Here is a 12,218-nt window from a genome sequence, read left to right as displayed (position 1 = left end):
TAATCAGTTTTCAAGCCCCAGGAAACAGGCTGAGGGCGGGAGGGGCTGCTTTGCCCCAGCACCACATTTTGTGATGATTTACAGGTGCACTGAGGTACGGCTGGTGACAAAGGCCATCCCCTGCTCCTCGACGTGGAACTGCTGACGTGACACTCGAGGATGGAGGGACAGGACAAGGGGGAATGGCTTCCCCCTGCCAGAGAAATCCATGGAGCCATCCACGTGGGAAGATGACACCTCCAACACGGCCGAAGAGCACTGGGGGCAAACACCACTGAGGGAACTTGGTGAGGCTGCGAGGCTCAAATCCCAGAGCCTCAATCCCGGGTTTCAGCTCCCTGCTGGCACAAGGGGAAGCAGAACTGCTTTGCCAGGCTGAGCCCAGGTGCTGTGGCAGCAGGGAGGGAGCTGCTGGTCCGGGAGCAGCCTGGCAATACCCAGCTCCGTGCCCTCCCTGCCCTCTGTCCCCTCTCTGCCCCAGACACGCAGGCAGGGAGCAGCAGTGATAAACTGGCTCTTGGTCCAAGCACAAGGTTATTTTCTAGGACATTAAGCACAACCCTCGGATGCCAGCTTGCAGGGGAGCCATGAAGAGTGACAAGACACCTGACCAGAATGCAAAAGCAGAGCTGCAAACTTAACACCTTTTTTTTTTTTTTTTTTTTTTCCCCTTTATATGTTAGAAATAGCTTTAGAGGGGAAGCTCAAAGCAGCGTGAGGGGCTGCTGGCTTTAGAAAATGAGCAGTTTCAGCAGAAATATTCAGTGACCACCACCCAGAGAGCTCTGATTTTTGGTATCTCAGCCATCCACATCTTAAATTAAACATTCAAGCTGCAGTGTTTGGCAGGGGCTAATAAAAACCTGAAAATCTTTACCCAGCCTGTTTTTCTGTAGGAATAATACCACTAACATCCCAGAATTATCTCCATCTATATCTGGCTAGGACTCCAAACCAATAAATTGTCTCCTCACCCTCAGTTAGCTCGGTCAGGTAATTTTGAAAGCAGCAGCAGCACTTCCCCACTGTTAGGGAGAGCTGCTCTGCCAGCTGAATTAACACGAGATTCCCTCGTTATCCCAGAGCAATCCCACTCCAGCAGTGTCCTTGGGGAATAATTTGCACTGACCTCAACAATCAGGGAATTGGGAGTGCTGTATTTATTATTACTTATGTTCATTGAATTTAATATTTGGATTAACATTTGGAATGAAATTTCTGTTTGGAAAGAAGAAAAAAAAATGGACAAAAACAAAACTACCACCTGTTTCTCTGAAAAAAAAAAAAAAAACCTAAACCAAACCCGCCCTTTTTAGAAAAACATTACATTTTGGATTTCCCTGCTGCCACTTTCATCCCTGGCTCAGCCTCAGCTCTGATGTCCCAAGCACCCCAGGAGTGCTCAGATCCTTCCACAGAAATTCCTGGCAAGTCCAAGCACTCACTGCTTCCCCCCTCTGCCCGAAGGAGCTTCCCTCTGCAGGGTCCTTCTCTCCTGGCATCCTGGCTTTGTCACCTCCTACTGTCAGTGATGTTCTCAGAACCCCACAAATCCTTTGGCCACATTCCCCTCTTTTTCCCTCCTCCTGCTGTCACACAAAGCATCCCCTCCTCGTTTTTAAGGAGCAGCAATACCTTCTGCCATCGAATTTCCAAGAAAAAATGCCAATTCTCTTTAAAACCCCACAGCAAAACCTGCAGCAGGAAACCCTGGGAGCACGAACAGGGTGATGGATTGGAGCTGCTGCCTCCTCAGAAACCAAGATGTTCTTATGAAGTGGGATTAATACCACAATGTCTTTTTTTTTTTTAACCCCATAAACCTTATTTTTAAACCATCAGCTTCTCATGTCTCTTCATGCAAGTTTATTCCAGGAGTTAATCCAGGGTTGTTGCTGTTTTCCAGACAGTGCCCTCCCTCCATCCCTTCCCTTTGCTAAGCAGAGGCCCCAGTCTTAGAGAAATTAATTAGTGCAGTAATTTGCCCAGGACACAGAGGAGAAGCCGAATTTGTCCCACTCTGCAGGATTCAGCTGAATAAAAAAGACAAATAGCTGTGCTGTGGGATTTTAAAAAGCTGCTGTCAGCACTCCCAATGCAACCAGACCTGGAAATTCATTCGTCTTTCACTAAACAATGCAAAAAGGAGAAGCAATTACAGTAGACAAAACTAATTACAGCAGAGCTGAAGCACAGCTCACAGCACTCACTCTTCAATCTGCATTCAAAAAGAAAAATCCAACCCCAAAAATCCCTCCATCAAAAGAAGGTGAAAATCTGGGAGTGGAAAAAAAAGCAATTTTGAAATAGAAGGGGCACTTCAGCATGGCACAGACTGGTTTTTGGAAGGAGGAACCTTCAGGTGATGCTTGGCAAAGAGGATGCAGGGATTTGTCCAGGAATGATGCCAGTGGGGGGAAAAATGAGCTCCCAGCTCCTCCTCAGTGGGGCCCATTCCATGTTCACCTCAGAGCCAGGTGAGTTTTGGGTGGATGTTTGTTAGCTGCCAGAAAAACCGGAGCATGGAGTTAATAGTGCCAAGGGCTGGGGTTAAATCTCCATGATCCTTGGGGGTCCCTTCCAGCTCAGAATGTCCTGGGATCTTTGTGGAGCTGGCACACTCGTGGCTGAACAGCTGCTCCTTCCATAGTGAAGACAGAGCACCCCAAAGGTGAGGTTATCCTCATTTCCTGATGCTCACAGCACCCCTGCCTGACCCAGAACACTCTAGGGACATTCACACCTTTGGGTGAAATGACAGAAGAGAATCCAAAGCCTCCTGTAAAGCCCATTTAATCCCTGGCCACGGTCCAGGCTGGCAAGGGGCAGTGACAGCTTCTGAGAGAGGCAATTCCTGATGCCCAGAGCTGCAGGCCTGCCTCCTGTTCCCTTTGGATACCAGCTGGGAAATCCAGCAGACAGCAGAAGGGAATTTCCAGAATCACTGCTTAGCACAGAGACAGGAAAATGGATTGCAGGGAGAGAACCTGGAGTGGGAAGAGCAGGAGGAATGGGATTGGGCTGTGGATGGATGTGGCAGGCCTCATTCCCTGGGGATGTGGGCCACATTTGGGATTTGAAAGCCTCCACAAGCCCTTTACAACAAACAAAGCTGCCCTGGCCATGGCAGAATGTTGTTTTTCTCTGGATCCTTAAGGAAGTTCAGTTTGAAGCCTCGATCCTGGAACCCCATTCCTCAGTCTCCATGGCCACTGCACAGCCCTCAGCCCAACACTGCTTAGCACAGAGCTTCTCCCTGCCAGAGAATCATCCAGGAAAATCCTTTCAGATCATGGAGTCCAGTAATTCCTCCAGCACTGTCCCATGTCCCCAAGTGCCACATCCACGTGGCTTTAAATCCCTCCAGGGATGGGGACTCATCGCTGCTCTGGGCAGCTGTGCCAATGCCTGAAAACCCTCCCAGCAAAGACTTTCCCCTCATATCCAACCTAAACCACCCCTGGCACAACTTGAGGCCATTTCCTCCTGCCCTCTGATTCTGTTCCAGGATTCTCTACATTTCCAGCCTGGAGAGGAGAAGGCTGGGGGGGAATTCTTCAATGTGCAGCAGTACTGGAAGGGAGGGTGCCAAGAGGATGGGGCCAGGCTCTTCCCAGCAGTGCCAGCATCCCAGGAGAGGCACAGGGACCCGTCAGAACCCCCCTCTCCCCCTCTCCTTGTGCTGCTCCACCAAGCAGAGGGATTTCCCACCTCTCCCTTCTGGTATCACTGCAGTGCTCTCTTTCATTTTCTGGCTGAAATGACCTGCAATGCAGAGGCTCACTTGCTGCACTGATCCTGCTGCCAGATCTGTAATCCTCAATCCCCCTGGGGAATGCCTGGAGTAGGAAACCACTTGGCATGGCAAGCACGTCAGCGTTTTCCTGGCTGCATTTTTTATTGTCTCTTTGCTGCATCCCTGACTTCAGTTAAGTTTTCTTCCCTTTCATCTCCCACTTTCTCCAGCCTCCCCCAGTGCCTTGAACTGAGGTCTCAACATCCCTGAGCTCCCCCATCTTGGACACACCTATCCAAGTGTGGGGGGACAGCACATTTACTCCATCCATCCCAAGGTTTTCACGTGGGGAAACAGATCTGCAAATGGAAAAAACGTGGGGAGACAGAACTGTTCCCTTGGCAGTGGCATCCCCTCCTTCCTGGGAGGCTCCAAAGGCTGATTGATTGAGGTGGATTCCCTGTTAATCCTGCCCCTGCCATGCTGGGATTTACAAGTTATTAATGGTAAGGACTTTGCTGGAAAAGCAGTGCAAGCTGCAGAGCAGCCAGACTTCCAAGGAGCAGAAAATGCTTTATTTAGAGAAGATGGTGCAGTTTTTGTTTTCTTTTTTAATTACTATCAGCAGTGAGAGACATTTGTGCTAGAAGGGAAAGAAAACTCGCCCACTCGCATTGGTTCCTTTTAATATTTCCATAAAAGAAACAAAAAGAATCCCTGGCACAATTTGGAGTAAACATCACATTGCTTACCCAATTTCTTCTACCCAGTCTCAGTCCTATTCACCTTTTGAAAATAACTGATTTTCAGACAGGTTTGGGATGGAAGGGATCTCAGATCACCTCATTCCACCCCTGCCATGGCAGGGACACCTTCCACTGTCCCAGGCTGCTCCAAGCCCTGTCCAGCCTGGCTTTGGACACTGCCAGGGATCCAGAGACAGGGATCCAAAGCCACAGCTTCTCTGGGAAGCTCCCCACCCTCACAGGGTAGGATTTCCTCCTAATACCCAATCCATATCTCCATTCTTTCAGTTTAAAGGCAAAATCTGGGAACCAAAGCAACCAGAGGAAAGCCTGGTTCTATCAGATCCTGCTGCTGACTTGCAGGGACCCACATTTCACCCTCTGCACTGGAGAAGTTCCCCAGATTCCTTAACTATTCCCTAGTTAAGAGAAGGAGAATTTACAAGCAGAAAATAGAGCCCTGGAGCCTTTGTGCTTCCTCAGCACCTCTCTTTGCCTCTGAGCGGTCGCTGTGTGCTGCTCACACTGTGGCACTTCAGGGACAAGAGGCTTTCATGGAAATCAGTTTATGGCAAGAATGATGGGGATCACAGCACATTTCTGTTGGTTCTGTTTGGGAAGGAGAACAGGTAGAGGCATGAAGGGGGTCTGTTAAAAATGGAAGGAAGAAAAAGTGCCTCTGCTGGTGGATTTGAGGATTAAAATAATTTTTAAGTAATAGAGGTGGTGAAAAGGACCCCAAGCAACAAGCAAAAAGTGAAAAGAAAAGGACAGAGCTGTCAAAGCAGCAAGGCAGGACAATAATTCTTACAGGAGCGCCATGAATCCATATAAAAAGCAGGAAAAATGGGATTTCTCAAAGGAAGAGGCAGCAGGAGCTCAGGGGGAAAAGCGAAGACCTCTGCAACAGCTCAGTGGGGAGACTGGAAGTGCAAAAAGATCCAAGCCCACAGCAAAGTGCTGTGTTCCATGAGGTAAAGAGAGCCTCCAAAACCAGGGAGCACGTGGAAATTATGGATCATGCAGCACCTACCAGCTGTGGGAAACTGGGATTAGCCCAGCAAGGAGGTGGTCACTGACAGGCAGCTTCTGAGTGCAGTGAGAAAATCCAAGGTGGAAATGCAGCCCACAGAGGGATCCCAGAGCTGGAGAGGCTGGAATGCAGTGGGAATGCTCCTGGCACAATTAGGCAAATCAAGCCTATTAAGGGACAATCACTCTGAAGGGTTGTTATCAATCACTCCCCTGGCTTTCTTTAGGCAATTATCCTAATTGCATCAAGGCTATTAAGCAATTATTTTGATAACTGGAGCTTTTTTGCTGGCTCTTCGTTCTTTGGAAACGTTTTGTTCTTTATATAAATGCCCCCTCCAAAAGATGTTTAAAGCTGATTTTAAGGTCCTTTTCCCGAAGCACAAGATTCAAATTTCTGTGTAAAAGCACCAAGTCCCTCTCAAGAAAACGCTGATTTTTAACCCTGGGTTTTCCCTCAAACCTCCCCACCACCCAAATCTCCCAGGGCACCAGGGATTTAGTTCCACTTTTTTTATTATTCAACTTTTTATACATAATAAATACAAACTTTTTACAGCCAATATAAAGAAAGCATTTGCACTGATGCTTTCAGGGTGTACTGAGCTGTACACGATGCGACGGCCGATACATGCCCTGTATGAAGAAATCATAGTTAAAAAGGAGGCATCTTTTTACAACTTTTCTTCCTTTTTCTTTTGTTTTTTTTTCTTTTTTTTTTTTTTCACTTTTGTTTTTTAAATAAAATTAGCAGCTCTTACAGAAAATATTTTAAAATACAACTAAAGAGACTTTTAAATAAAAATTTTCTGGATTTTTGAAAGTCCGGGTGTGAAGGACACAGACCTGTGTCCTGGCCAAAAGAATTGAACATGAAACTGGTGAAACTGGCCAAAAGAATTGAGCATGAACATTATGGCAAAAACTTGGTTTTCTTCTGCGTTGTAAAGATCTCAAAATATTTGCAAACAGTTAAACTTTTTTTAAAAAAACTTTTCTTTTTAAACTTAAGAATAAGTTTGATAAACACATAAAAAGACCTCAAACAGATCAACAGGACAAGAGGTGCAAAAGAAGGAATAAAATACGGAAAAGACTTCATTGGACAGTCACTGATTCCATAACTGATCCATGAATTGTTGCCCTCAGACAGCCTCACTCTTGGTTAAGGATCCCACTGGGAAAGGAGACTGGCAAGCACTGGATATCTCAGAGACCCAGCCTGGGCTGGGGTTTCCAAGTATGTGCAAAGTTTATGATAAAATCTTGTTAGGTGAGTCGTTGGGTTTTTGTTGTAAATGCAGCCTCAAAAAATAGCCCTTGTTAGTAAACTAAAGGTTGAAAACTTACTGGCTTTGAGAAAAAACCATGAAGACACAAGAGAGCCCACAAACAGCTCCAAACCCAACCTTGGGATGCCTTTGATCTGAAGTTTTCATCTGATGGAGAATGCTGACAATATTTTAGTCAGCACCCAAGGAAAAACCTGCTTTCATCCAGTTTTTCCCTCTCCTCCAACCGTTCCGCTCCACATTCAACTTCAAAATATTCCTTGCCCTTTTCTCTCAAAAAACCGAAATCCAAGCTCCCTTTTCAGAGCTCTCTGAGGGAAATGTGAAACTCTTTTCCTTTCAGTTTCTTCCCTGAGAGGAACTGGGCACATCTTGGGCACAAAGGTGGTGTGAAGGCAGAACCTGGAGCTGCTGCTGGCTCCCTGGCTTTGGCTGGTTAATGGGATTGCGGTGGGAGAAGGCTACAGGGCCATCCAATGCAACAATAAATGCATGTAAATACTCTAAATGGAACTGCTAACTCTAGAACTCAGGTGGTTTGATGACAAAGATACACTGCTAACGTTGGATAATAAAGTACACAGCAATAACTGGGATAAGAGTGACCCAAATGCTTTAAAAAATAAAACAAACCAAACAACAAAAAAAAAAAACCAAAACCGAAATCCCCAAAATCTGCTAAGGAAAAAAAAAAAAAAAGAAAAGAAAAAGCAGCTCAATTTCCAGATCCAGACAAAAATGTCACTTGCTTTTTTGCTTTTCTACCCGTTGGTTTCTGCTGTGGAAGAAGATGTTGCTGCTGGTTCAGCACCTCCATGTTAGATCCTCTATGAGTAAATGCACTGAGTAAACACAAAAATCCAAAGGCAGAATGTTCAGCTGTGAATCACTGACAAGGGGAGCACCCATGGAATGAACACTTTTGCTTCTCCAGGAGATCATTTTCCCGTTTCTTCCTTTCTGCAGGGGGATTCAAGAGGAGCCAGCCTCTCCTTTAGACTTCTTTTTCTGTTCCCTTTTTCATTCTTCTGATGAATACCTGATCAGGCAGGTGATGCTACTGGAAGGATCCACAATCTTTAACACATTCCTATGGCAACAGTAATATACTGTACTAATGCACAGGAGCAAAGGATGCTAAGACTAAGCTGCATGAACGGGGCTCTTTCTTTGTCTCCACATCAAAATGGAGCATCTCCAGCCAAGAAAAAAAGCCAATCTTGGCCTGTCTTGGTTTGTGCTAAGAGAAGAAGAATGATGTAGAGAAATCCAAACAAACAAACAAAAAAAAAACCCAAAAGGCACAAAATATTCATGACTGTGGGAAGGAATCCGCCAGGTCACTGCCACATAAAATCCTCCCTATCGCTCGCTCTAGTCCAAGTCTTCATCATGCAAAGGTGCCTAAAAACGAGATTGACCAAAAGCTGTGTTTGGCCTTGATTGTAGCACTACTAATTAGCCAGTCCCCTCGTTACACCAGAGTGATTTCCACGTCCTCGATCTTCTCCGTGGGCCGGCGGTGGTGCTGTGTCGGGGGGGGTGGAGCTGCTCGCACCTGCAACATTCAGAACCAGCCTGTGACTACCCCAAAATGGCCAAATTCCACCAGAAACCCCTGACAGTTCCTGCACTGAGCTCCAGGGTCACCCCTCGAGATGATGCAAACAAACAGCTTGTGTGTCCAGCGGGATGCAGCTCCAGTGCTGCCCAGTTCAGCCAGCAGGGATTTTCTTTATCACCTGTCCCAGATTCCCTCCAGGGTGCAATCCCAGATTTATTCCATGGATAAGCCAGGATGGAAACCTGGGAAAGGCTCATCACATGCTGAATCTGATGGTGCTTTTGCCTGGAATTTCTGTGGAGTGGGAACTGCCAGGATGTTCTGCTGCACCTGACTCACTGATACCTCATCAGCCACTGACCTCAACAACACACACCCAAAATGTGTCGCTGTTCTCACACTTTGCCACATCATTCATTTTTGCTCCTGACAGAGATCAACTTTAGCACCAACAGGGGTTTTAGGACACCATTTCAGAACACCCCAGACTTGCTCTGGAAAACATGAACTGTGGAGCAATCCTGCACCAAACCGCCCAATACTACCTCAATATTCAGAATATATTATTTAAATATCCAAAAATGCTCTTTTTCTGCAACCTTGTTCACTGAGAAGGCCAGGAAAAGACAAATGTTATGTTTTAGTAGCATGTGGTTTAGGGCTTTGAAAACCCCATAACTTGATTGCGAAGTTAATCGTAGAAGGTGGACTTTGTCAAGTTTTAAGTGATTTAATTCTTCCCTTCCTTTTCTGGCAAATGTCCTTTTTCTAGAACACAAAACCCCCATCATTAGGAATCGTGAATCCAAACCCCTCAAACCAAAGGGGGTGGAAATAAACAGAATCCCAAATATGCAGGAAACTTCTGGAAAGCAGGAACTGTATAAACCATAGGACTGACCTCTTCTGCCATTGACTCCCCACCTCTTTTTCAGCTCTTTTTAGGGGCTGTTAACCTTTGAATATCAATATTTTGTACTATTTAAAATATTATTATAATATACTATTAATATAATAATAGAATATTTAATAAAATACTTTATTAATAAAACCCACAGGATTTGCTGGTCACTTACAGGCCGCAGTTTGCCATAGGAACTTTCCGGAGGAATTCGTGGAGGTTGGGAGAATCCAGGGGACTCTGAACCAAAGCTGTTTTCTGTGGGAATAAGCAACACAAAGAAGCCCCTCAGTATTGCTGAATTTATGCTGTAAAAATGCTCTTTTTTTTCCTTTTTTTGCCCCTCTGAAAGGTTTTTAAATGAAGCCTTTACCCAAAATGTTTGCGAATTTCTCACCGTTCGTCGACGGAGACCTGGGGAAAAATTGGGATCCTCTTTTATCCGGGCTGGGATAGGGACTGGTGGGAGGCTGGTCATACAGAGGCAGTGGTGGCAGGGAGTTGTTGGCCTTTGGAGTGGGGGATACCTGTGCCAAAAAGAGGGAGAAGCTGCAGCAAATCCTCCTTGGCACATTTAACACACACACACACCAGTTTTTCAACCCGTCTCTACTCCAGCAAGTTCCCTTCGGAGGTAAAGCAGCTGGCAGGGAAATTTGGGAAGGAAAGCCAAGGTATCCAATAGGGATCCAATTTTTTTAAATCACAGGTTGCTACTGAACAGAAATTTTCAGCCTCTCCAGGTGATTCAGAGAGGCTTTTTGAAGGTTATTTGAAACAAAAAGGTCACTTGGACAAGCGGGATTCACATGGAAGTGTTGGGATCACGAGCTTTATCCCCACCCAAAATGCATTTAAATGTTCATTTTCGTGGTCTTCCTAAATCAAAGAATAAAAATACTGAAAAAATTCCATTGTAGAAAACATGGAAGTGCAGTTTCTACTTCCAAACTCCACACTGGAATGTGTCTGATCTTCTAACATGATATAAGGATTACAGAACTATGCTGTAGAAATCAGGAGATTTCTGCAAAAATTACTGTAATCCAAAACTTGGCAGTATCCTACCCCTCAAAACTGAGAGCATACAAAACAGATTTAAGTATGAAAACACTAAATTAGGGCTGAAAGAACCTGTAATTCTCTTTTTGCCAGGTTGTGTCTGACATCTCAAGTCTCTCATAGATTAATGACAGGAAATAAACTACAAATTTTCCTTTGATTGCTTTCTATCCAAATATCTGCCTTTATTCACAAGTTTGTAAAACTACATCACTTGACAGTTTTTAGGTTGGGTAAGAAACTAAAATGCAAGCACTGAGAGCTTAGGTTGTTTTTTTTTCTTAAATTGGTTCTGATTTTTTTTTTTTCTTAAATGGCTTCTGATATTTTTTTTCTTAAACTGGTTTTGATTTTTTTTCCCCTTGAAGAAGTGACAGAGCTTTCCAAATAATAAACCAAGCCAACACCTCTTTCCATACCTGGATATCCCCAATCCACTGAGTTTCTCCATTCTCTGAGGCCGTGAGCTCTTCAACCAACACCGAGGGGAAGACCCCGACGCGGCCGTTGAATTCTCCCTCCCAAAAGCCATCATCATCCTGGTTTTCCTTGTTCAGGATGCGGATGATGGCTCCCTCTGGGAAGGACAGCTCGTCATCTGTCTGCCCCTCGTAATCATAAAGTGCTTTTACAAAACAGACTGCAAAATGGAAAAGGAAAAACCCAGTGAGCTATGAAAAAAATGGAATAATACACCAAGTTTGATAGCTGGAGCTGGAGATTTTGAAGTTCTTTTAAAGATTCTATTATTGCTGAGGCAGATTATTTCAGTTTTCCTTAATTTTAATCTCAGCTGTATGAGCTGAGGAGGTGAATTTTACAGATTTAATATGAGAGAGATAATTACTGAGAGAATTACTGGGAATGGCTACGTTCAGATATGGGTCAGTCTCTCTCTGCAACTCCCTGAAATGAAGTTGTGGCCAGGTGGGGCCTTTTCTCCCAGGAAACCAGAGATCAGGCAAGAAGAAATGGCCTCAAATTGCACTAGGGGAGGCTCAGGTTAAATTTCTTCCCTGGAATAGTGATTAAACATTGGAATAGGCTGGGAAACGGTGGAGTTCCCATGCCTGGAAGGATTAAAAAATGAGCAGACTTTGCAACATGGTGGGATTTGGTCAAAGGTTGGATTTCATGATCTTGGAGATCTTTTCCACTCTTAATGATTCTATGACTCCATGAAATCTGGGAAACTCTCCCAGACTCAATACCCAGAGTGTTTCCAAGAGCCATCTTCATATCCTATGCATTTTTAAGTGGGATTTACCATTGGAGTCTCCGTTGAGGCTGCCTGGCACCAGGTCAGCCTCCGTGGAGTTGTTGGAGGTGTGGGATCGGGAGTCCAGCGCAGCCAGGGACTGGAGCATGCTCAGGAGGCTGCTGGAGGTTGGGAACTGCAGGTACTTCTCTGGCACATATCCCACCTGTCCTGCCTTGTTCCGTGCCTGTGAACCAACAACAGGAGCCATTCTCTGCTTGGGAGCACTGCTCTGGAGAGAATCCCAGCATTCCCTCCCATCCCAACCTCAGCCCTGAAAGAGTTCATGGAAAAAAGCTGAGAAAATGATACCTTGACCCAGTCTTCCATATCTCCATCTTCTATGACCTCCAGCACCTCGTGTTCCTCTATGGTCAGCTCATCTGGCTGAGAAGCCTGGAATGTGGGACAGGAAGGATGGAAAAGGAAAGTGGCTTTGAGGGCAAGGCATGGGCAGTGGAAAGAACATCCTGATCTAGACTTTTGTTAGAAGTGATGTTTGTCAAAAAACATGATTTAAAACATCCCACTGAAGGTTCTGCCATTTACAAAAGCCCTTCTCCCTGAATCTCACCCCATCAGAAAAGCAAACCTCAAGCTCCCAAAGCACAATTATTATTTGTTCTT

General features: G+C 45.3%; 1 protein-coding gene across 1 annotated transcript in view; it reads right to left on the bottom strand.

Annotated features, from left to right (window-relative positions):
• Nucleotides 1–6,012: 6,012 nt before the first annotated feature.
• The window catches only part of FCHSD2 (FCH and double SH3 domains 2), a 121,082-nt gene continuing 114,876 nt past the window's right edge, over nt 6,013–12,218 (bottom strand). The window contains exons 15-20 of the mRNA XM_041420981.1: nt 11,904–11,987; nt 11,601–11,778; nt 10,753–10,973; nt 9,669–9,798; nt 9,447–9,529; nt 6,013–8,364 (exon numbers count right to left, since the gene is read on the bottom strand). Coding sequence (XP_041276915.1) covers nt 8,281–8,364; nt 9,447–9,529; nt 9,669–9,798; nt 10,753–10,973; nt 11,601–11,778; nt 11,904–11,987 — 780 coding nt within the window. The 3' untranslated portion in view covers nt 6,013–8,280. The remainder of the gene's footprint in view (nt 8,365–9,446; nt 9,530–9,668; nt 9,799–10,752; nt 10,974–11,600; nt 11,779–11,903; nt 11,988–12,218) is intronic.

The sequence above is a fragment of the Onychostruthus taczanowskii genome, unplaced genomic scaffold (assembly GCF_017590055.1).
Source record: "Onychostruthus taczanowskii isolate IOZ18803 unplaced genomic scaffold, ASM1759005v1 scaffold67, whole genome shotgun sequence".
Classification (NCBI taxonomy): Eukaryota; Metazoa; Chordata; class Aves; order Passeriformes; family Passeridae; genus Onychostruthus; species Onychostruthus taczanowskii.
The sequence above is the reverse complement of the archived record's forward strand: the minus strand, read 5'-3'. Positions and strand labels throughout refer to the sequence as shown.